Here is a 26,526-nt window from a genome sequence, read left to right on the forward strand (position 1 = left end):
CAGTAAACAACCCCTACCACCACGGAAAAACAGACATTTTATGAATAACCCACAAACCCTCTTCAGGAATAGAAAGAAGGCAAGCGTTGAATTGACAGCAGAACTGGCAGAAGGCGCAGGTGTTGTTGTCCATCCATCAAAAGTCCAAAGTACCTTTGACCATTGTTCCATAGTCCAATTCCTGTGTTCTTGTGCATATTGTAGCCTTTTAGTCTTGTTCCCCATTCTTAACAGAGATATTCTTACTGCAACACATCCTTTAAGTCCTGATTTCAAGAGTGACAGTACTGTTGATGGATGGACAATGACACCTGCGCCTTCTGCCAGTTCTGTTGTCAATTCAACGCTTGTCTTCTTTCTATTCCTTAAGGATATTATCTTCAAGTATTGCTTCTCCTTCTTAGACAGCTTTTTGGGTCTCTGTACTTGTTGATTATGCTTCGGATACCTTGAAAATAGAGTGATGTGAGCTATTTCACTCAATGATTTTCACTCTTTATGCAAGTCCAGGTTGTTATAATAGTAGAAAACATTAGTGGAGGCTTTGAGTAAATTGTCGATGCTCATGATGCATCAGAGTAGAAAAAGGCAACATGTCTAGACATTTGTATAGCAGTGTATATATTTTTTTGGAAAAACAAAAAAAGTTTCTGTAAAGCCAGCACTTTTGCTATTATTTAATTTAAAAACATGATTCTATCCTGGAATCAATTTGTTCAGAATATGAGCACTTTGACAAGGGGAGCTGGAGGTTTCCTTGAATATCCTTCAAAAGCCCTTTGGCTGTCTTTATAAAGATGAGAGATATCTGTTGAAGAGGATGCAAACACAATCTGGATTCTTCCTCTGCCCTTTGTTCAACAGCTCTAATCTCCTTCCTTTTGTATGGCTTGTAATAATTATGTTGAAGATCTGAAATATTTAGAAACACCTGAGGCTGGGGATGTGGTGAGCATTACAATCTTATCAGCAAGCCTCTATAGTTAAAACTTACCACACTACAATTATGTTGAGTAGGATGCCCACATTTTAATCCACTGTAACGTCTTTATACAGAAAGCTTTAGTGATGAGTGCTTTCCCTAAGTAGCTGGATGCACCAAAAACACAGTATCATCTACATCTTTCCAGACACAGACTTTATCTGCTTGTAAAAAAAAAAAACTTTTCATGCGCGTTTCTTGCCCTGCTATTTAATCTCAAGTATGGTTTGAATGATCACTTTGATTCACCATTACAAATACATTGGGCGGCTGAACTGAAGATTAATACGAATACCACTGTGAACACTTAGAAAAGCTTTTAACATTATTAGTGTGAAACAGATTAATACGTAAATATTTTCTTTTACAATTGTAGTTAGGACCGTATGGGGTAACCTTGCTTGCATCTTTGCAATATATTAAATTGTGAAATTGCTCTAAAGTTCAAATGTCACTTAACAGTAGTTGCTTGCTAATGAAATGTGTGACGCTGAATGGAAAACATGTACATTAACATAAGTCACTATACAATAACAGTCTGTGTGCATTAAGCATACATACAGTCTTTTTAGGCAGTCTTGCTAAGACAAGGAAATTTTACTTTTTTTGGGGTCACTTATTAACTTTCATTGCATAACAAAGCATGAAACAACATTGTACCTCCTTGTATAAGCCAGGGTTAATTAATCATTTACAAAGTGATTTACATTTTGCACAGATGAACTGAATATTTTTTTAATTTTTTTTTTAAAGCGGGCATTAGTAAATGTTTCATTTTTTACTGCTTTGCTGAGAATATAATTAACAGCTTAAGTGATCTTCTAGAAGACAAAAAAAACAACTGCCACGTAATTTAAGAATTAACATTTATTGCCATAAATTATGATAGATTATTAAAAGTGCTCTAAGTGCTCTTTGCAAGATCCCTTGTGAGCAAACAGAGCTATTGTTAGTAAAGGAGCACCCCACCTTTGGCACCCGACAGCTGGTTATGGAAGTCAAACTCAAGCCACTACAACAGCCACCTTAATCTAGTCTTCCCAGTACCTGAGACCATTTTAGAGGAGGGATTATCCCCATGCACAGGAAGTGCCTGGGGGGGCATAACAAACTGTTGCCATGGTAGCAAAGCACAAGCAAATTGAAAGGCAAGATAGATACGTAGCAGTATTAAATATGTACAACGTGACTTATATCTGTGTTATTATAAACAGTACAAATGATTATATTTGATAGTATTACGCAATAAGCTCCTTTTGCTGGAAAGTTGTTTCAGCACAGATGCTAAGTGGTTGGGTCCAGGGGGCTGCAGTGCAGAATGTCCTAGGCATTAAACCAGACTAGCATGAGCCGCGGTCTGAACAAGTAACTGGTGTAAAGTCAGGCAAGTCTTGGTCAAGTCTCGACGGTGGCATTGGCCACTCTTGTGTGCTTAAACAGCAAAAACAACAGCTACCCCAAAATAAAATCCCTTGCAATAAGAAGTTCAGAAAGATAAAAGGACTAAATGCAGCAGTCTATTGTCATGATTTAGACATTTTAACACAATAGTAACTTTAAAGTGAGATATAGTAATGGTCACATTATCACCTTTTTTGTAATCTTATCTCTCGTTGGAAAGGCTAAAGCGTGTTACAGCTATTTTTTTTTATTATTATTTGTTTGGTATCTTTGTTTGCAGATGTCTGGGACTACTGTTTACTCAAAAACACATTGCGACTAAAATCAGATAGTGGAAGTCATTCTATTTCGTTTCAGGCAAAAGGGCACACAGAGTTGTTTTTGTACAGAGGTAAGCAAGATAATATTTTTTCTGCTTTGTTTTAAATCTCAGAGTCTAATCTGATCTCCCTAGGATGTTTACAATCTTCTGCTCCCTTGCTTTTGCCAGCAGACCTTTCTTTAGTTTCCTGTCCATTCTGAGGGAAGGAATGGCAGCCGTTTTCAAGGACTATGATTACAATAGGGGGCAGAGAGCAGATAATTGACACCAAGGTATGGCATTAGTGGTTGAGCCGCAGCAGAGAATGCCACACAATGCAGACTGATGCAATCCCAGAGCACTGGGACATACTTTCAAGAGCCTTTCCTAAAAAAGCAAGCCAGTCACTCCAGTGACGGTCACACTACACCCTTATCAAAATAGCGTACCCTGCAAGAAAAGCAGCCATTCATTCCTCCATTATCTCCAACCACTCTGCAGCTCTGAACTGCTACCAGCAGAGCACACGCCATTAAACCAAAATACCCAATCAAACAGACTGGTTGATAATAGGTTTAACAATCCCTACATATTAAAGGCCAATTGGAATCCACAGCCCTTTAATTTCATCTTAAGAGTTTTCGCTTCCCACTTTTTTGAGCAGGTCTGAATAGGGGCCCTGTTTAAGACCGACAGTGCAGTGCAATAATAAAGTAAACAAGAACTAATACAGCACTTGAGGCCTGCTGGAGACAGCAGTACTCACAGCCAGGAAAGCGTTCCCAGTAATTGCTGAATTCTTTCATTTGATGTGGTTGATGTAATCTGATGCCCATGCTTTTTTTTCACTATGGCAGAGAATCATACCATGATACAAGAAAATCTGTTTAGATGATACAATTTAACTAAATATTATAACTGTCCTGCCAATAGACGTAATAGATACACAGTATGGACACCCCCAGACTGCATAGCAACACGCTTGGTCAGAAAGATTATTTTTCCATTTCTTAACACTACAGTTTCAGGGTACGGAAGAAAAGCTACAGACTCTTTCAACATCAAAGTCACAAAGGCAGTTCTTTGCTAAGGCAATAAAATCAGTTCAGTTTTACTTTTTTGGGAAAAAAAGAACAAATTACACAAGGTTTTCTTTTTATTTGTGTGTGTGTGTGTGTGTGTGCATACTGCAGCATAATTTTAGATGCTTCTGAAAAAGGAATTCCCAATTTTTTTTCTTTGTTCAGCCAGGAACTAAAAGGGAGGCTGCCGATATAATCAGGTTAATGGCTTTTAAAGTGGGCTCTGTTGGGAATACCTCTCTCTGGTGCTGGCTGGGTCCCTCCCCTGGGCTCCTCAGATTAATGATGTGCACCTCCTGTGGCAGGCTGGTGGTGCCTCGGCTTGCACAGCCCGACAGCACTGTGAAGCTCTCCAGCAGGGCGCGCACAGGGTGGGACTCACTGACAGGTGCCGGCACACATCCACTCCTGGGCAACGGGCCTGAGGACAGAAGAGGAAACAAACACATTCAATTCTTTAAGCACTTCCTTTCCGCAAATTACAACCATAACATGGTACCTGTCGGACGTAATTATAAGGCTTATTTTTATGCTTTGTTGTGATTTATACGCTAATGGATCTTTGTAAAGGAACTTTTTTTAGTTTAAAAGTTTTAAAGACACACACAAATACAGTGCATAAAGTTGTTTGTACAGGACAGTTGATTGCCTCCAGTTTCCTTGTGGGAGTGGAAAATGGTCATAATGGTTAACAGCACCTTATAACCTATTGTTTATTTCTTCATTTTAATAACACTGTGCACATATGACTTCATAATGCATGTTATAATAAGGAAAAAAAAAAACATGAATGCTTTTTCAGTTTTCAGTTTCATGCCTTAAATAGTATTCAGGCACGTAACTACCACCTATGTTTCCCACAATGTAATGTGAATTATTTCTTTTTCAAACAAGTTTGTTTTCAGTAAAGCCTTTGAGGACGTGGTAACTTTCCCCCCACACCGCACCCCTACCTCCCGCCTTGCAGTGACTCCACTGTATGGAACCTGTTCTGCTGGCTTGTGCAAGAGACACAGCCGCAGCAGGTCTCTGCATAGTGCTGAAGACTTAAGGGTCCCCAAGCGAGGTAGTGCTGGCCTGAAACTCCTACAGCTAACTGGCTCCAGGCCCTTGAAATTCTAGTCGAAGACTAGTCTGACTGGGATTGTTGTGCTTTGCATTCCCCACAGGCACCGTCTAAAATTACTGGATTCAATCTAGTGGCAGAAGTTCAGCTGTCTGCTTACCAAGACTGCTGATTCAGGGAGGGTGTGGACAAAGAAAATCAGGCAAGAATCCAAACTCATCACTAGATAAGAAAATTACAATTCCAATAAGAAACAACTTCTGACTACTCATGACCTACTTAGATGTATTTTATTTATGTATTTCTGAACTGATAGGTTAATGTGGTTTACTCTCTGAAAAAAAAACCCATCATACTAACGAAGTGAATCTAGCCCTTTGTATTTGTCTTGCATTTTGTGTTTGTGTCCCCCCCCCAACACCCCCCCACCCCACACACACTTAACTGCAAACTAAACTTGTTGCCACTGCCTTGTGAATTTCTTTCAACTCATTTCATTTTGTTAATACATAAACCATATTGCCTGCTGTAGCCGTTCCACAGTTAATAGTTAACCAGCATGGAGTTTTGTGTGCCCAAGTCTGTAATTAAAATCATGGATCAACTTCAGGATCCTGACCCCAAAGACTTAACCTACTGGCATTTCAATTTGTGGTTTTCCCAAAAACCAATGAAGCATTTACCAAATACCAGCTCAAATATGAAACAGATTCAGCAGAGTTTACAGTAATAATTATCCTTATTGTTTGCAGATATTTTGGTTCATTTTTTTGTTTTCTTTGTACCGAGCAATATTGTAAGTAGGTTTCATTTTCAAAGTAAGCAGGTAAAATAGCAGTAAGATTATTCCGTTAGTCACTCATTACAAAGTCAGTCATTACAAAGCAAAGTGAAACAGAGCAACCCTTTTCATAACCCATCCTATACCAAAGCAATATTTTTTTGTTGTTGTAAAAACATGCCCTTACAAGCATCCTCATGAATCCACATTGTCAAATCATTCTGTGAGATACAGACAATTTAGCTGCAACAGTTATTGACTAAGACACTGCATGTGATGAACGCAAGCCATTGAAGCACAGCATTACAACACATGTCCAGAATTCAATCTGTTGCATAAGCTTTCTGTATCTTAAGTACTGGTACCTGTTTTCTTTCTTTCAAGTTGCCATATATTTGTTCACATTGTACTTTATAGACTTTTCTCTGAGTTATACCCACATCTGGATTCATTCTCGAAAAAGCAAAAATAAGAGGGAACTTTGCCAACATATATCTTATTTTTTACTGTTGTGATGAAATATGCAGCATAAAACTGAATTTGATCTACAGTACACAGTAGTAAGTTTATTATCCAAAGCATGGCCTGAATGCATTATGACTGGGCTGCTTTATTAATTAACACCTATCATCATTAACCTCCTATTTATCTCACACTCCCTCTCTGTCTAGTGTTTTGCTTTCTCCTCCTCTCTTTCTCGTGCCTTTGCATCGGTTTCCTCTGGGGGGGGGGGGGTGTAAGTGCGGATTCAGTCCCCCGACCTCAGGTCAGTCACGCTACCTCGTCCTCACACTAGAGGGATTCTCACTGAGTGAGTCAGAGGGGACCCCCGGCCTCTCATGTGAGGCGCTGTCCTCAATTCACTCGGGACGTGGCCTGCTTTACACTCTCAGTGCCTGTACCAGACTAAACCATCTCTCCGTTGCAGGTTCCCTGCGGGATGCTTTCCCGCTCCTGGCTTCGGAGGCCTGTGCCTCACCTCATGCAAGGGCAGAACCAGACCAGTAAGGGAAGCCTTTACTATCGCTCCTTTCAGTCCTAAGCTGCTGGACTATTCCTATCGCCCCGAGAGGCGCCTCTGCCGAACAGAGCCCTTTTATATGAACGTGACTTTCGACCAAATTCTGTCCTCGGCAATATGAGAGCTCATCGGTCAAGATCTCTTTTCTATCCTAATTTCAAGCCCGGGCCTCTCTAAGCCCGCACCTAATTCCTAGCTATGGGTTCGCCCCTCTAGCCGCTCAATACTGCTTACTAACATCTCGTTTGTGCGTCTCTATCCTTACAGCTCCAACAGACACCCCATGAATAAACGGTAAACTAAATGGACAGCAAAGTATATGCAACTATGCAGTTTTAGCATCATATTTGTATTTAATCAATGAATTGATGATTAACTGATCAATTTAAACAGGTTTTTATTAGATATATAATAAAACGGTAAGATACATGGGATCACTTACAGTATGAAAGTTTTATATGTATATTTTATATTATGCTTTTTCTGTAACTTGTCTGTATCTTGTCTACAGGTTTTCATGTTACAACCCTACTCTCAATCCCCAGTAAATGTTTTCTTAGTTTTACTCCACATTGACCCCTGTTGGGAACAGTGAGCCTCTAGAGATACACCACCCGCCCCCGGGGGGGGCCCGCACCAGCACCGCCCCCGCCACGGGGGGCGGGGGTGTCACAGCGGGGTGTGTCTGACAATGCCTGCTCTCCGTCACAGACCACCTGTGCAGCTAGTGGTGACAGATCGGCGTTTGTTTCTTTTTTTTTCCCTTGGCAAGTAAACTTCTCCATGCTGCGTCAATCAAGGGCTGACGTGTATCTCATCGCCTGACCAGATGAGAGGAGACTGCGTTCCCTTCTGGGGGAGGGTGAATGAACAGCATGTTAAAACCTGCTGCCGCCTTTCTCTCCGCAGCTTATGAAGGACACCAACTGTATTGAGGTACTGAAACCCTTTTTCATGCAACCAACTATTAATATATCACTTGAGTGCAAGAATACAACTTTACACTCCTAGTACTGAGGTAGTATGAAGTGAATGGGTCACTGCATACAAAAAGATTAGTAAAGGCTGTGGCTCAAACTAATGCATGAATACCAATAGATATACTGAATACAGACGCAGTATATCTATTCTTCCACAATGAAAACCCTCACATTTTGAACTGTTGTGCCAAGACTTTATAAAGGGATAGTTGAGTGTGCCTAACATGATTAAACCTCACTCACAATTCTGAATTCTAGACAGTATTCTAATACAATCCTGCAGGGTCCAGTTCCGATTTGAAACGGTTCTGCTCGTTACTGTTGGACCAGAATGGTGCTTGTCAGTGGAAACTAACCATTATCATGCCAACAAAAACATCTGGAGGGGCCAATTCACGACAGTAAAACAAAAGCAGTGGCTCCAGCAATTTGGAAATAAAAAGCTTATATAAAAAACAAGGATATTCACGTGTCAGTCAAATAACTGCTAAATTGCTCTGCCACTTTAAGAGAATAATTTATCATTTTTTTTAATTCATGAGATTTATTTATTTATTTATTTTAAAAGGGCATTACTACAATATTTTATACAGTACGGTAATATTTAAAGCAATAACATGCATCTTGGGAACTTCATGTCCCTGGTTTAAGGCAAGGGCAGTGTCCAAGGTCTCTAATAAGTAATTGAAACTTTTTTTTTTTTTTTTTTTTTTTTTTATATCTAGGACAGCTGCTAAAGAACATAGTGACCTTGGATTACCAACGTTTTTTTTTTTTTTTTTTAATTTATTTTTTAAGCCAGACTGAACTGTCTAATTTTTAGCCGTAAAATGTGTCCAAAAAATAAAAAAGCATATTCCAGACAGCAAAGCCGACTGTGGAAAAATGGCTGGAACGACAACAAAAAATTCACAAGCTTTGTGAATAATGGTAGGAAATGGCGCATGTTTGTTTCCATTCTGATGCTAAGGCAAATAAAATACAAATATGGGCGAGATGAAGAAGGACGTTCCTAAGTTGCTTATTTTTGTAAATGCAGCTAGGAGTTTGAGAAATCGGGCCCATGTTAAATACATTGTTCCACCCACTTTAGCTGCCTTAACAACTTCAAACGTTTTTTTTTTTTTAATAAAATCATATTTCTCTCTTTTTAAACTGTAAACAAGGTCCAATGCAATTGCCTCCAGCAGTCTCTGTTTACTTGAAATGCAGAGAGGGAGGGCTTCATTCAAATAATTACAAACACGCGGCAGGAGTAGTAGAGTAAAGATAATAAACTGTCAGTTGTTAGCAGGAATCAGCGTGGAAACGCAGTCTGACAAATCAAGGCAAGCAGTCTCTACAGCAACATGGCTTTAATGTGGATCAGACAGATTCGTTGCCAAAACTGAATGAAAAAGCAAATTAAAAAAGAAGAAAATAAATCCCCCGAAGGGACGGTTTTATTTGGCTTTCTTGGTTACAATTTATTAGAAACTAAAAGCAATAGTGTTTCTTTAAAACATAGTATAAATAAATACACTTTGTTTCTGACATGTCTGGCATTTAGTGGAATGGAAAACTGTCACTGGAATAAAATCTGGTAACCTGGCCTCTTCGCACTGTTGTGGAAAATAATATTTACTGCAGCAGCAATGAAATGAGACCAGGCAAGGGCAGACACCAAACAGAGCTTTTACAAGTCTACACATGGGCAATAACACTTTCAAAAGCACACCAAGAAAAGTGGCCACACTGTAGGGTCAAAGAGTGGAGGTGCAATTATGGAGGTAGGGGTGGCCAATTCAGAGCATGGGGATATAAAACATACTGCACAGCTGTTGATCTCAAACGGAAACTACACGAAACTCACGATGGATGGCAGAGCTGACAGCAACAGCACAGTACTTGGTTCACTAAATACATTAGGGCAAAGCGGTAGGACTCTCCAGCACAAACAGCAGGGAGTAGCTGTAGACATCTACCAGCAACAACAGGAGGGTTGGCAGTTAATTGTTACATAGCAGCAGCCAAACCACTGGTTTCTGAGTGGGAGGTCTAAATGTAATGAAACAAGTTGGTTTGATTCCTGCTTAAGCGGTGGGGCTAGAAGCACACCCCTTATATCGCAATGTAATCTCCCTTTGATAAAATATAAAATCTGTAAATCTTGAGTTTGTTTCTGCAGCCTGCAATGGATTTTCCCCTACCCTTTCAAATCTGCATTGTAAGCGCTGTCGTGATAAGCACTGAGCAATACCATCACCACGCCCACCTCACATCTAAACCCACAGTTTAAGACACATGTGACGATCACTGCAAGATTCTCATTTCGAGAGGTTTAGCAGTGCTTTGCCTTTGACATTTAGTAATATGCACAACCACAAAAAGAGAAAGACACCCACACAAAAACATCGCTATGAGTAGAATGTGTGCATGAAAAGCCTGACTATTTTCAACTTCACAATTCTGCACTTTATTTGACAAGAAAGTGAGAACTTGAAATAGACGCTCACTGCACAGGTATTTACTGGTATACAGTCTACATGAAACTCTGTGCGAGTGGCTAACACCTCCACCCCCAAACAAATGAGTCAATAACAGCAAGATACAGAGCCAGATTCATTCATCATTTTTTATGATCTTCTTAAAGGAAACGCAAAAAAGTTAATGTTAGAAAGTTTGTAAGAAATTGCACAAAGCAATGCTAAAATAATAATAATAATAATAATAATAATAATAATAATAATAATAATAATAATAATAATCTGCCCTCTACAAATTAGTTTATTGATGTTTGTTTTGCAGTCAGTGAACAACATTTAATACAGAAGTCACTTTGAAGGTTTTGCTTTGATCAGTAATTCTGTCAGAATGGGGGATATTGATCAAAATAACAGAGCTGTTTATTGCACAGTAATTACATTTGTAAAGAGAAATCATGCAGATTATTCAAACATGTTTGAGTAAATGATAAATAAATTTAAAAAAAAAACACCTAGCCTTCTGCAAATGTGAAAATTATGGTTTTATCGCTTAATTCCGGAAAGCATTTATCTTGCCCATATTTAACAGAAAGCATCAGGGTACTCATCTCATAACCTCATAATTTAAATTAGGGGAGTTTTAGAGTACCAAGTAAAAATGTAGGTAATTTCCACTGCAGATTTAAGGAAATGCACTGTACATCATCCCTTAAAAGTTTAAGTATATTTAATAATAATATGAAGAATCAAACTTTTTTTTCTTTTTAATGGACACGTGGCTGCTTTTGGGGAGAAGGGGGTGGGGTGTAAAATGTGTACTTAAAAAACAAATATAATAGCATCAAACTGAATGATGCAGTGAAAAACCAGATAAACGAAAACAGGTTTGAGCTTTGCGACTATATAATTAACAAAACTGCCCAGAATTCAACTGCATCTATCTGCTGTGTAGTATAGTAACACCTTAATTACTGCTTCATTAAGACATGATTTCAGATTTTACACCCAGCTCCCACTGCCATGTTTCTTCCTTGGAAGAACATGACAGGCTGATAAAAAATCCTTCTTACAAGCAGATCCAACGGCCCCAACACTGTGCTGCTGTTAAAGGGGTTTAAGACCATGCGTTATCATCCCTCCTTACCACGACCATGGGTGTTGGTTTGCTTGTTGGATCAAAAACGTTTCTCCCTGACTTTACTGGTTTGTGTTGATTTCTTCAAATTTAACAAATTATCTTCCCTTTATTGTTTTACCATGTACTTTAATGACTTCAACCAGTTCTTAATACTGTCAGCTGTGAAGTGATGCGTCCGCTCAATGGCGGGGTCTTGTTGCACTGTAGTAATTTAGTAATGAGATCAATAAAACAACCTTACTGGACTATGACCAGGTCAAGGGTGGCAGTATTATGATCTGCAGCTTTTAAAATCGTTAAAACAAACCCTTATATCACTTCATGCAGTAAGGGGAGAATTTATCATGAAAAGGAATTATGGTAACACCCCCTCTATTGGCTATGCTTAAAACTGTTATTTATCTTATATGTTATAAGTTATTCTACAAATGTGTTCAAGATCTAGACATCCTAGTTAATACAAACTTCCAAGCCTCCCAAAAATATAAAAAAACAATTAACTACCAAATAACACTTTAACAAGATTCCTGCATGCATTTTACTGATCGTGTTAAAAACAAACTGTGGCACTTTGCTTTGGTTGTAATAAATCTGTATTATTTTTTTTTTTAATTTATTTATTTTATCTGCCTCTAAGTCCTATTCCAGATGGTAAAGGTGGCAGTTGGGACTTGAATCACATTTCTATAATTATCCATCTGGAAAATCAGGACACTGAACTGAATGTGTCAAGCTGGGACGAATACAAAAAACTGATTTGGACAGTCTTTTAAGGCCTCAAAAACAGGATGTCTGGAAAGAATCTTATTGAGGATAAAGCCTAGATTGAAACAACAAGACTCTGATAAGCACAAACTTGGGACTGGGCAACTTTAGTGTAAAAGTGACTTTGGACTCCCTCCTAAAATATCACTCCTGAGTTTGTCAAAGGCAGTCATTTCCAGATAGGATAATGCAGTTACATTTTCTATTGAGGTGTGAGCTGATTGCTCACCACTATTAGCACTGCAACCCTGTTGTGCGGGAGTCAATACTTTACAGAACGCAATGAATTGCAAGGGACCAAGTGAAATTTTTAAAATAATAATGAAGGAAACTACAGTAACCAGAAACTTGACAAAACATTACTGCATTTATTTTCCAGGAATCAACAGCTACAGTCAACATAAGGACACTTGATTCCATGTTTATCTGTAAGTGATAAGAAAGCTTTAGCCCTTCTGGTTTATTTCAGAATAAACAAGATGGCGCTGTGCCAGGCCAGATGCATGATCCGAAGTCTTAACTTTTTCTCCGTACACTCCTTGGATCTGAATGACCCCCCCTCCCCCCCAACATGTGCTCACAATGTTTTATACACAATAATACAAATACTGCCTGCCTTCCTCAGGTAATAAACACTGTGTACTGGAACGGGGGGGTTAAAACAACTTTTAAGCCGGCAGACCTTTTTAACACACCAAGCTGTGTGTTAGTAGAAAACATGCGGTCACAGACTGTACTGCACGGCACACTACCTCCTCTATGATAACACCTGAATAAACAGCAGCCTCTGTGCATGCACTGAGTATAAACACTGGAATCTGACCACTAATAAGGTAAACAATTCAAAGCTTCTCGAAGTCTCAATCTGTTAGCTGTCAGCAATCAAGTACAGTTCTAATATGGGGCCTTGGCTATGCAGCTTTCTAGCTTAACTAAATAACCACCATTTGGGGGTTCCATTACTTTAGATTTTTCTGGCAACTTTTTTTTTTTAACTTTCGATTTCTCGGCACCTCCATGCAAATATGCTGAAAGGCACCACAAAACCGCCTACACTTCAAGATGTTATGTGTAATTCTATAGAAAGATATGCTAAGTACTTCAGTGAAAGAATAATTGCTGGGAAATGCCATTGCTGGGATATTCTGACAGAATAAACATCCATCATCCTGAAACAAGAACCTGACATTTCAAGTTGTGATGCCAAAAGAAACCCCGTCTTTAGCCAGCTATTGCACAAGCAGCAATGTCAAGACCCTGTGTCGGGTTCATCTGAAATCACACAGCGAGTGCTAGCGTAGCATTTCTGAACAATTAAGGTCAGAAAAGATTATATTAATGCTGGAAGATCAAGTAAACATTAAATGTCACGTATTGCTACACATTCTCCTGCTGTTCATAACTGATTGTGTGGATTGGAGTCACTGCTGAATATCTCCATGAAGGGGTGACCTAAATTATAGTAGAGAATGCACCTCACTGGTGTGGCCAGAGCAGGATACAATCTCGTGTTCGAAAAAAAAAAAAAAGTTTAAAAGAGTTGCAAACCAGAATACTGGCAAATGTCTATATGAACATTTCCCATTGAAACTGCAGATATTAACCTTTTTACTTCAGTAACAGTATAGGATATAAAGCTAAATAGGGCAGCAGTGAAATAATCAGCATGCACTCTTTATGTCTGTAATGCAATACTGGCCCATATGTTATCTGCTTACATCTGACTAGGAATGAAGTGTCTGTTCTTGCATGATGGCCAGACCCTGTATACCTTTTCTATTTCAGTCAAGTCCCCAGATTATTATACAACATATTTACTATATTAACCTGTTCATTTTCTAGTAGACAAGATCAATAAGCAACATACTGATGTATTATTATTATTATTATTATTATTATTATTTATTATTATTATTATTAGTAGTAGAAGTATTAGCATTATTACTGTTATTATTATTATTATTATTATTATTATTATTATTATTATTAAGTTAATATAATGAATATATTATTAATAATAATATCGTAATAGTCATAATAATAATAATAATAATCTGTTATTAATATTATTATTATTATTATTATTAGTAGTAGTAGTGGTATGTGGTTGCATTCATTTTTAAAAGTTGAGTTTCCTACGCTGTTGTATAATTTCATGAGATTTTTTAACACTTCTATTCTGTTTTTTAATAATATTCAGTTACTTTTAAAATGTAATCAGAGTGTGTTTTTATTGGACTTGAGCTAAACTCAGCAGTATTACAATGCTCTTAGTAATGTGCTCTTTGAGAATAACCTCTAGTTGAAACCTTTAAAAATTTGCTTTAATATAACCACGGTGCTCAGTTGCTGTTTAGGATGTCTTGTGGGACCAGTGCAAATAGGATATGCATTAACTATTAGGCATATAATCTGTGTAAAATATGCTATTATGGACATTTGTCCTTGAGGTTCAACGACAAACGCAAGATGATCCTGATGAATCTCAATCGCCTGTAAATAGTTAACTATGGTCAGCAGTCAACTGTGGAATGTTTACCTGCTTACGGCTCCTGGTAACCCTTTATGAATGGAGCCCAAGAACTACTTGTACTATAAAGAGTTACCCTCTAATACATTAGCTCTTCTCATGCAGTACTTTTTCCCACTTGTCAATGAAAAATAGTTTTCATTTTATTTCTATTATTCACTCGCTAAATCCCTCAAATAATTATCCTAAATATCATGCACTAATCAGCAACAACTGGTTGCGTTATCTACTCAATGAACGCCTTGTATTCTATTTTATTGTTATACTAAGCTTTCCTTTGTTGGATTTAGCTGCTACATAGTTTGTGAATTGTTAAAGCCACCTGCCTGAGATTCTGCCAACAGCTTTAACCACAAAGCATTCTTTATGATAAAGGCAGCCACACATTCAGACCCGATGTGAGGTTCTACAAAATACAAGCCTAGCTCATTGCTAAGGTTACATGCACGTTCCAATGCCCAGTGCAGATTTAAGGATCTGATGAAAGCTGTCATTCGAAGCTTCTTGGTTCAAGCAGTAGTAGTCATAGTATTTGTGATGGTATGTTTTACTCAATACATACTGTATAATACTAGTATACTCTCTCTCTCTCTCTCTCTCTCTCTCTCTCTCTCTCTCTCTCTCTCTCTCTCTCTCTCTCTCTCTCTCTCTCTCTCTCTCTCTCTCTCTCTCTCTCTCTCTCTCTCTCTCTCTCTCTCTCTCTCTCTCTCTCTCTCTCTCTCTCTCTCTCTCTCTCTCTCTCTCTCTCTCTCTCTCTCTCTCTCCGTGTGGCAAACCTGAAGTCCAGCCTAGGCTACTCATGGAAACTGCTGTCTAGTCATGAATACCAGTGTTAGAACACAACTCAATTAGGACAGTGGCAAACCTCCCAAATTGTTATATAGGTCATCTCCACTGCACGAGGTACAGAGAGTTCTAAACAGATACAGTTCCAATAGGCAGTGTCAGTTTTTTGTTTTTTTTGTTGTTTTTTTTTTATGCATGAGTAAGAACTTTGTGCAGTTTTCCTCAGTTCAGATCAGACTGCGTTTGCCATGCAGCTGTTTCATAGTAATTTCTGTGTCACACAGGCATCCCGCTCCAGTTTTTGTTGGCATATTAGGTGCGTTTATTTTTGGACGTAATCCTACAACACTTTTTTTTTGCTTTTTCATTTTGAAATTGAAAGCAGCACAGCTATTTTTTGGAGAAAATTGAAATTGGGCATGTCTGATAATAAAGGCGACAACCACAATTCTACTGATGGAAAGTATTATAAGTGGAAGAAAAACACCTGGAAAATAAGAGAATCAAGCTTGCTGTGTCTATACACTGAGACTACTTAGTGACTGACAAAGAATATAAAAACAAACCGTAAACGTAATGATTCTATAACATTTATACAAACAGAACCGTAGTTACTCTTGTTTTTCTTTTCAGACCCCCTCTACTTGAAACCATAAAGCACTATTAAGCAGATCCATGCCTAAATGCTAGCTAGCAAACCATAACGCTCAGCCATGAATGATCTGGCAGCTTCATTACTGGCAAGTCTCCAGGGAAGGACTGAGATTATGAACACAATTACTGGGAGTTCTTTTACAATCCAATCAAAACTTATAAATGGACAATAAATCCACTTTTCAACAGTTAATTGAACAGATTCAATACTATTGAAGCATTTTCTGTTTTATTTAATACTGACAATAACGCACTGGGTGAAGCATGAGAATACAGCAGGGGTTTCTCGAATAATGAAAGAAAACACAGAGACAAGACACCACAAAAACTGCCAGAAGACTGAGACGCTGACAGATCAACTAGTCACGGAACACCTTAGCAATTTAGTTCAAAGGTATTGTATTCCTGCCTGCCAGCAAAAGCATATGCACTCATCTTCAAGAACTTTACATTGAAAAGGAAGGTACAGCACTGCACATGGGAAACGTCTATCCTTAAAGAACCCTGCTTTGTTTAAAACAACACCGAAAGGTCTGGCACTTCAGGGAATGTGTGAGAAGATAAGACGGCCAAACAAGACCATGAAGGCCCTTGTTGGAACTAAGTAATTATAACTTTAAAATTCGAAATTCTAAATTCAATTCTAAAACTCACAGTGCAAGGATTCTATTACTGGAATGATATGCTCAAAGAGAATGCTGTAATTTGCTTGTAAAACTAGATGTGACAAGGATAGAAATCAATTGCAGTCAACTGCATACAAAATTCAAGCTCAAGCTGTTTTTTTTTTTGTTGTTGTTTTTTCCGTTCTTCATAACCCGACATCTGACATGTTTCATAGTCAAGTATTAAATTATGCAATTGAAAAAAAAAAAAAAAAAAAAACAATGCTGGCAATGGAAAAATGACTTCCACTGGATGCAATGTGTAAAAAAAAAAAAAAAAAAAGAAAAAAAAACATGGAAAAGTTGAGCATGACCTCACCATCTTCGCAATGAGGAAAACATCGGAGACACAATTAGCTTTACTCACAACAGATGCTCTGCTCAGTTGTTTACCTCATATTGAAACAGATTTCTAATGTGCTTCAGAGCTCTAGTGCTGGTGTCTGTTTGCTGTTAGAATTTCAAATGGCTGTACATGTAAGAAAGACATTCTCTAAAAAGCCTAAATAAAAACTCTTGTGTTTGATTTATACTGAATATTAAGTCCTTAAGTCAGCTGGGGTGTGGTTTTTTTGTCACAAATGATTACACTCTGAGACAACAACAGGAGAAGGGGGTGTTCTTGCTATAAGAATGTGCACTTGTGGTGGTGAAATAGTTTTTCTGCATACGCCTTTGTAACTGTGGCAGGTATACAGAAACGTTGTTTCACAGTTGCCTTTTTGTATCTCTGTGCAGCTGCTGTGGATTGGGGGGGGTGGGAGTGTTTAACATTGGATGACAGGCCAACAAGCACAGTGGTTAATGGGTTAATAGTATTGTGTGTGATTAACTAAAACAGACAGCTAGGAATCCTGATTGGAGCACAAAATATAAAGTTGCAGTATAACACAACACAAAGGAGAGAGGGAGTGTAAAATTATTTCCTATACTGTAGATCTGCACTTCTCCAAGTTTAATTTAAAGCTTGATTACCTCCCACGACAATTACGCAAAGCAGACCCAAGTTATAGTGATATACATGTGAACCTGTTTAATATCTCAAAAAGCGTCACTTTGATTGAGAGCTGTGAACGAGACTGTCGGCACTCAGTTTGCACAGATCATTCTCCTGAGAGTCTGATTGAAGCAGACTGACTGCAAACAGAAGAAAATCCCGACTGGGACTCTTGATTTGTGATTGTCTGACAAACGTGAAATCACCAAGCATGGAAAACTGCATTCCCAAACCCCTTTTTCTTCTGACTTTAAAAATAAAAAAGGAATTAATGCACGTGAAGGAACATTTAGCACTCTCTTGAGCTTTCCACTACCTTAAACAGCTGGGTTAAAAGAAGTCAAAACCAAAGTGTACTCAGGCACGAAGGCATCATGTCTCAGGCTGCTTTACTGCTGGCTTTAATGCAGATATGATGTGCTTGTTTACTGTCCTAACAGGAGGTTTCCTGTGTTCCCTAATATTTATCTTTGCATTTCCAAATGAAAAACCCAGCATGTTGTGCAAGATTCTTGATTAATTCAAACAAGGCATCTATCTGTCCCAACATTTTTTCGGTGTTTTTTTTTTTTTTTTTTTTTTTTTTTAGTATTTGTCATGTGTTTGGGTTCTCTGTATGTTACTCTTATTGAAGGCACACAGGCAGTCAGAGAATGTGACCACTTGGTGTCAGCGTGTGCTACGCCAAGAAATCTCATTAGATGAGAATATAGAATTTAATGTTAGCTTTAAATTGCAAATGTTTCCCTTTTTTTTACAGATGAGGCAGGGTGTAGGGGCGGATTACAGCCCTGGATATTTTTTTTTTTGTTTCCTGTTGCATTGACTTACCTAAAGTATGAGCATCCACTCATTGCAACCTACTGATCATGATAGTAGACACCTGCTGAGCTATTCCAAAGGGATGATACTCCTTAAACATTATGAATTCTCAATACAATATGTATCTTTAAGATCCAACGGCTTTATGGCCAGGTGAAAAATTCTACCAGAAAGAAATATCTGAACTGCAAACTTAAAAGGATCTGTGTGTACCACTGTAAAGCAGAATTACACAGGCAAAATCAGCATGCCAAGTGACAAGGCGCGATGTCATACGCACTGACAGATCACTTCTAAATAAGAGATTACGGTTGGCCTATTCTTATGGATTCCCAGCAGGCTGCAACAGTGGTTTCCAGACCGCATAACATTCGTTGTTTTCTTGGAAAAAGGTTCGGGTACGGCAAAAAATACCACTGGACAATTTCGTAACCAAGTCACTGCAAATCCATGTGAATGGAACAGCTTGCAGTTTTCATTTGAAGGATGACAATATACTAGAAAGGGCCTATTCCATTTTTTGTTTGTCTAGGGTTTTTTTTTTTGTTTTTGGGGTTTTTTTTTGTAATATTGTGAAAATGGACCAATACAAAATCATCTTCCTTATTAAACAACTCTTTATTGGGGTTAAAATGGTTTTCTACCGGTGGGGTCATTTTGGAACCAAAAATTATAAAGAACTTATTTGACCTGGATCTTCCTTCAACTTAAAACTATTTATTTGAACTTAATTAGTCTAGCATGGTATAGCTGTCACAGGGTGATTGACAGGCACGGAAATGGGTTAAGAGCACTTACCTGCAGTTGCCACACACCAAAACGCAAAAAGCACTGCGGACACAGCCTGACTCCCAGCCATGCTGATGCTAAGGTTGCGCTTCATCAGTCCCAAAACTTCTGCTTCTGTAGTGCAGGAAATAGTCACCACTCAGATACAGTCTATTACTCGAAGTTCAAACATTCAAATCTACCTGTAGGGGGCAGAGGAATAAAAACCAACATAAACCGTAATACATAATGGCATTGTGGTATTATATAGGATGGGGGGGGGGGGGGGGGGGGGGGCTTGTGTCCTTTCAGAAGAAAGAAAATAATCTGAATATAATCACTAAAATAAATAAACAGATGCACATTTACGGAGGGGGAAACATGATTATTTTTTAAGTAACTGACATTATATTTAATTAGCTGCACATTATCAGACCACCTTTTCTTTTTTCTTTTTTTTTTTTTTAACAGTGCTGGGGTAGATGCTGCAGTCATTCACAGCTGCTAAAACAAAGGCTCTTTGACAAGACTGCAGTAGCTGAAGACTGCTTGTAATTTTAGAATATCCTGTCAGGAAAAAACTAATATTATACTTTCAATGTAAGAAACAGTACTCATGAGCAGTTTCATTTTCAAAACAGCTTCCAATGAAGTGAACCATAAATGACGGTAAGTGTTTCAGTCTAATCACAGTGTACAGTAATCAGCTATCTCTGTTGTCTCAATGGCAATGCTGGTACCAAATTAAGTGGCATGTTTAAGGTTAGAAAAGGGACCCGGTTAAATGTGGCATTGCAAGATTAACAGATTAGTACTGTACTGTGCATTTGGACAATCTGACAATACAGGCCAAAAAACTACTTAAACATTATCTTAATTTTAAATTACAACAACTGCTAGCAGATGAAGCACATTACCCTTAAAAGGGTACCACAGCAACCACAGTAACAAAATCACTCTGTAGTTTGCAGTTTGCTTTGCTTTTGCTTGTTCATACCTACATACAGTAAGGCTGCTGACTGTCATAAGCATTTGACGTTTATTGATCTTTATTTTGTGTTATTTTAAAAGGAATGATTTGCTTGTGTAGGAAATCATGTGGGAGCTTACATGTACAGTAATTGCATGATTATTAATGGAAATTATGATAAAGCATTGCATTTTTTCTGAGAGCTCATGGATCAGGTAAAAGATATATAGTTCCATGAGCATTTTCCTGATGCTCATGAGATAATCGAAGTATTTTAATGAGTAGGTAGCTGCAAGGTTTTGTAATTATTCTTTAAGCTTCTCATACAATTGAGTCTGTTTTTCAGGCATTTGTCATTTCCCTCTCTATATCAGCTCTTATCTGCTTTTGAACTAGCTTTTGAACTTGTCTGGCATACCCTCAGTGACTATTATTTCAATGCCCAGTTTTGTTGGGCAACACTTTTTCTCATTAAAACACAATCTAAAATGACAGCATACTTTACAGTGAAAGTTGCGGCAAATATTTGCAAACACTTTATCACGGCTGAACTATAAAAGCCACATCAATGCTATTTTATAAGACTCACAAAAACCGTGACATAACAAACTGTGATCAAACAGTGAGAGTCATTTAGAGCTAATCTCCATCTGACATAATAGGAGCTCTTTATCAAACAGCTTTCGTAACATTCTTTCTAAAGAGGCCAAAACTATTAAAGCATTATTTTGTTCGAATGCACATTTAAATACAGTATAACCAGTTCCCTGGACATGCTAATCGCTGTGCAGTTTTATAATGAGGTGTGTCACTCTAGTTGTATTACTGTTACTTCTGTCTGAGCATTGTATGTACACTGTCTGTCTTTGAAATTCCTGTTGCTGTAAGTGCAGCTATTTCTCCTTATCAGTTATACCATTGGAGGCTGCTGGTACAAGTGAAGCCGTGGTCACAACGACTGCTATAAAGGTATCATTACTGGCTGCATAGAGTACAGTCATGTCATGAAAATTAATTGAACTAAACAGCATGCCAGATTTACAAATCTAAAGATTGATTCACTTTACTTTTATGTACACAACACAGAGTGTGGGCTTAAGGGGTTAACGAGCCTTAATTCTCCTCTTCTGTGCCATGCAGTCTCCTCAAACCATGCTCCAAGCCACACAGAACCACGTGTTAGTGTTTGCTAAGTTTGCTTGCATTGTGGTTAAACCATAGCTAGCATATTAAATCATATCAATCCAAAAAACACAAAATATGAATTTGCCACGGATGGCCTTGAATACATCCTTGTAAAAGCTAACTATCTACAGCCAAACGCTGTGCAAACTGTAATTAAGTGAAATACAGTAGTGTATTTAGGTCTTAAGTTTACTTTTTTCCTTTTTGCATGGCTTGTCTGGCATAAGAGCAATACGCAGTGTGTAATAAACTTGGACACCTTTCAGGAGGTTTGAAATCAGATCAATAAACTGTAAATTATTAACCAGATGTAATGCCCCCTGCTAATGAACAGGATACTTCACCTAGTCTCAACCTTTCTTATCACATATGTGCTAAACCCTCTTATAATGCCCAGCACGTTTCCCCTAAGCTATTCTGGAATTCCCATTAAGTCTGTGGATGGTTTCGAGCTGGACTGGAGGCAAAAGGCTTAACTATTCACTGCTATGCGATTAAAAAAACTACATAATTAAGTTTACTCTTACTGCAAGGTTCCTTTGTATCCTTGAAAAAAAAAAAGACCTACTCATGCTTTTGAATACAAAGTGTCTTGCTCAATTCACTACACTTAGATACAACAGTCAAAGTAGCACGATTTTAAATTGACCACAAATAGTTATACTAAAGCTATCAATACAAAAATGGTGTGCAATATTTAAGTTTAAAAGTCTTGTTGATAATGAATCCACCGGAGGAAAAAAAATGCAAACCATTGCATGTGACAACAAATAAATAGCTAATTTGTGTTTCTTTTATAAATTCCTTCATTTTCTCCCTGAAAAAAAAATGAAGACAACCTGCATGAGTTCTCCCAGCCAACAGGGTCAGACTCTCCTGCTCTGCCCAGCCCCACCGCCCCAATATAAGCCAGCTGTGTATGAATGACATCCACACCACACTTATAAAATCACTGAGGCCCAGTGATGCAGAATGACAAACCAGTACCCTGACTCACACTGTAACAGCTGCAGTTAAGATATTTTCACCTCTAAACCACAAGTGAAAGGAGGAAATTGGTTTGTCTGTTTAAAATTATGTGGTCAACTATTAAGAAAAAAAAAAAAAGCAACCGCACAATTCAGCCAAAAATGACACAACTGTGGCATGCCATACCTAAATAATGCAAGATAATTACCATTCACTTCTTTTTTTTTTTGCAATCATGTTTTCAACGTCTGATGATTGTGTTATTAAGTGAAAACTGGTTATTCTTCTCTGTCTGGGGGAGACCCAGCCCTGAAAATGCAGGAGAAATGCTCTCCCAGATTAAAAGCAGGGTGCATAGGCTGAGCTTTGTGGTGAAGCTTGCATTGTGCCTGCAATAGAGCTCTTACTCCAACATGTTTCATGACCACCAAATCTGCATTACTGTAACTCACAAACACCAAATCTGTTTCATTACCTTTTATAATGCCCCCCCTGGTTTACCTGTATTAGTGTAGTTTGTGGAAATATTCATCTCTGCATCAGTCAGTTGTCACGTGGTTTTAGTATAGGGTGGCAAAGTGGTCTGTTGATTCAGTTACTTTAAACAGTGGCAGGTCTAAGTACCACCACAAGTACAAAACATGACCATGCCTGGCATACACTTACTTTACTTACTGACAAAAATACACTTAAGAGACTCACTACATACTACAAGGCCTACATATTACCTTCAGCCTTCCTTTCATCTCACACAGATTTAATGTCTGGCTTAATTTATCAGAACACTCACAAATGAAACAGCTCTAGAAATTCAACACATTATCCCACATGTCATACCAGAAATGCAGGAGTTTATCTGAAAGCTACAGTAATTGTTGGTTCTTTATTTGACATAGATTATCCTCAACATGCCCTTTTCGAATCTCAAGGGTCTGTGGGGAGGAGGAATTGAGAATAGCCTTCAGTGCAGCTCCTGCCAGCACTCACAATATAAGACTCACCTTGGGGTTTATCTTTGGCATAATGAAGCCTGCCACACACGTGTCACCTCTCTATCCGTCTGCCTTGGCAGGAAATCTTTTCAGAGGAATCGATCTGATCTCTAATACTTCAGAAATGCTATTTTTCCATTGCGGATGTTTATGTTTGCGAGAGTCGGCTCTTTCTTACTGTGGTATCAGCGCTATGCTTTAGTGCCAAAGGTCCCAGCCTTGCGCCCACCCTCTGCCTGTGTGTGGATTGCCTCACCCCGTGTGATGAGTCTGCCTGCGGTAACCGAGATCACTACAGTGTATATGTGTGTTTGTGTGTGTGTGTGTGTGTGTATATATATATATATATATATATATATATATATATATATATATATATATATATATATATATATATATATATATATATATATTTGTTTGGTTTTTTTTACACAGACTTGGATAACAGACCCCATAGAAGGTCCACTCTGACAATCCCCACATCTGTATATGTTCTATGTTAAAGAATCTGGATAAAAGGAACACCTGTCTGATGGCCCCTTTGGTAGTTGTTTACAAGGGTAAAACATTTAATGTAAAGTCACTTCCTTTACATATTATTAAACACTGCCCAACATTGTTGTGTACATTTTCACTGTAAAATAACATGACACCTATAAAAATGTCCCAGTACTGGTCAGGCATTTTAAATCAGCATGATGTTCATCACGTATTAAATCCACATGTCAACTGCTAAAAAAAAAAAAGAAAAGTTTCGGGAAAAAAATAAATTACAAAAAATTGGTGGACATCCCTTGTTTACATTTGCTAGTGAGCAAAATACGTTATTTAGAATCCACATGTCCGCTGAGCTACTGCGTTTGGAGTTTAACTTTACACTAGAAAATATCAGCTATTGCCTGATCAAATGTTTTCAATAAAACAAAAAAACATACAGGCTTTAGTAAAGGATGTACAGGTAACAAGTTTCATTTTGCATTGATAATTTTTCGTAGAGTACTGGGTTGCATTTACAGTGCCTCATTTTCAAATAAATAAAACACTGTATCAAATCATTCACTTTTTTTCGTTGTTTATTTGAGGAGCACAAAGTTAAAATGTTGTGTACCTTGAAAGAACAGCTCAAGGTTTAACCACTTGTATTACTTATCTAAATGCATAATAAAACTGATTGCTTGCCGTCCACTCATTCACTAAATCAAGCTGGTCCAGTGAAATTCTTAGAATAAAAAGTCAATATAATCTAAAACAACAGAAAATAATGTAGCATGTAGAATTTGGAATGTTTAGCTGTAAATTCTTAACCCGGAATATTCTGTTAAAAGTGCTTACAAAACGTGATTTACCATAGCAAGCCTTCAGCCTTCCTAACACCTTTCGTCTTTCAAGACAATGTTCTGCTGTTTTTCACTGATATATACTTAATTATAAGAATAAAAACAGGCTACTGTATTTATTCTTTAGACTGGAGGATTTAGGCTAGTCTACAGATAAATGCAATGCAATGCAAAAAAACCTCCAAAAAACACATAACACCCTCCCACTGGAAAAATAAAACATAAGCCACAGCGGAAAGGAAAGCATGTAGCATACTGCTTTACCCTTGAGATAGATCCAAAACGTGTAGTAAACATGTCGTTTTATTAGTACAGCAGTTTGACAAAATAGCAATTTCATAACAAAGCTCAGTCCCTCAAATTGCTTGCAGCCTTCATTCATTTACTACGATTACACTTTATCCTAAAACTGGATTATTTTTTTTAAACAAAAACAACAACAACAAAAAAATAAAAAACAATTTAAAACTTTATACAGCCCCGATACGTACCTCAACGCGGTTTCTTCCAAGACGACTAAACTTTCTTGAAGGAGTATGCTGCCTTCTTAACGATCCTTCCAGACTCCGCTGCCTTTATTTGCAACAGGAAAATAAAAATAAAAAAGTTTGTATTCCTTGTATTTTGAACAGCGTGTAAAACTGTGTCGGTGAAGTCTGTGGCGTTCACACGAATTAACGGGCTGTAGTACTAAGATCTTGTTCTATGAGTAATCTCTGTTTCACTGTTCAGAGGAGGTGGGTGGTACTGCAGGCTGTGTGGAACTGGGGCTTCATTTATCTTGTATTTCATTGGAGAAGACAATCAAAAAGGGAGGGTTAAACCAGACGTTAACGCCCATGTTTATTGCACAATAAAAGCAAAACGATGGCGCAAGTGGCAGGCAGCATTTACAATAGTAGTAACAGTGGCTAATGGAAAAAGCTTCAGCCTTAAACTTTATATGTGTTTAATAAACAACAATATTTCTGGCGTGGCAAGTATATAGTGTAATTGCTGCAATATTATTACCCTTCCAAATAATGTTTTGAATAGTCACAAAACCTATATATTCCCATATGCTGCTTTTGGTTAAAATATTAGCCCAGTTTTTTTGTTTGTTTGTTTGTTTTTTTTTTTCATATCCTCTTATTAAAAATCACAGTGTATTTCATATCTGTCTCATATTTTTCGGAAGTCTCCTCCCCTAAGGTAAGCTATTCTACAGAAGTGATTAGCTAATGCCCAAAACTTCTAAGGACTGGATCAGTTCCAGTAGAAAAAAAAAAAAACAATGGGACAGATTCTGAAAGCTGTTTACTCCAAAACGTCCTTGGCACAAAAACTGTAAAAAAAAAAAAAAAAAAACATCAAAAACTATTCTTAAAGAAAACAATAAACAATTAAAGACTATTTAAAAACACTGACACGAAACAAAAGATTATTAACTTGGTTTATTTATGTATTTATTTATTTATTTGTTTGTTTGTTTTTTAATGAAAATAAATGTGCAAATGACTTGATGTGGTAAAGAGCTTTGCGAATCCAGCTGGTTATAACTAGCAATGGGCTGGCTGTCCTGGTCTGCAGTGAAACGCATATTTTGTGATTGTTATTTTGTGTCGTTTTATTTCCTTTTAGAAAATAAATCACAGTGAACTTTGCTCTTGCTTTAAAACATTGATTATTATTATTATTATTATTATTATTATTATTATTATTATTATTATTATTATTATTATTATTATTATGAGATCAACAAACCGAACAGTTGAAATGATTTCATCTTGGCCAGGCCACTCTAGGAAAAGTTAACTTCCAATTTCTAGTCATTTGTAAACGCAGATCCATGTGTATTTGCAGACACGCTGCTGTTTGTTAACAAGATCT

General features: G+C 37.7%; 1 protein-coding gene across 1 annotated transcript in view; it reads right to left on the bottom strand.

Moving 5' to 3' along the window:
- The window catches only part of LOC121326499 (transforming growth factor beta receptor type 3-like), a 72,372-nt gene extending 46,973 nt beyond the window's left edge, over nt 1-25,399 (bottom strand). Inside the window, exons 1-3 of the mRNA XM_041269800.1 lie at nt 25,149-25,399; nt 19,235-19,407; nt 4,003-4,187 (exon numbers count right to left, since the gene is read on the bottom strand). Coding sequence (XP_041125734.1) covers nt 4,003-4,187; nt 19,235-19,319 — 270 coding nt within the window. The 5' untranslated portion in view covers nt 19,320-19,407; nt 25,149-25,399. The remainder of the gene's footprint in view (nt 1-4,002; nt 4,188-19,234; nt 19,408-25,148) is intronic.
- Between the last annotated feature and the right edge of the window lie 1,127 nt (nt 25,400-26,526).

The sequence above is a fragment of the Polyodon spathula genome, chromosome 14, assembly GCF_017654505.1.
Source record: "Polyodon spathula isolate WHYD16114869_AA chromosome 14, ASM1765450v1, whole genome shotgun sequence".
Lineage (NCBI taxonomy): Eukaryota > Metazoa > Chordata > Actinopteri > Acipenseriformes > Polyodontidae > Polyodon > Polyodon spathula.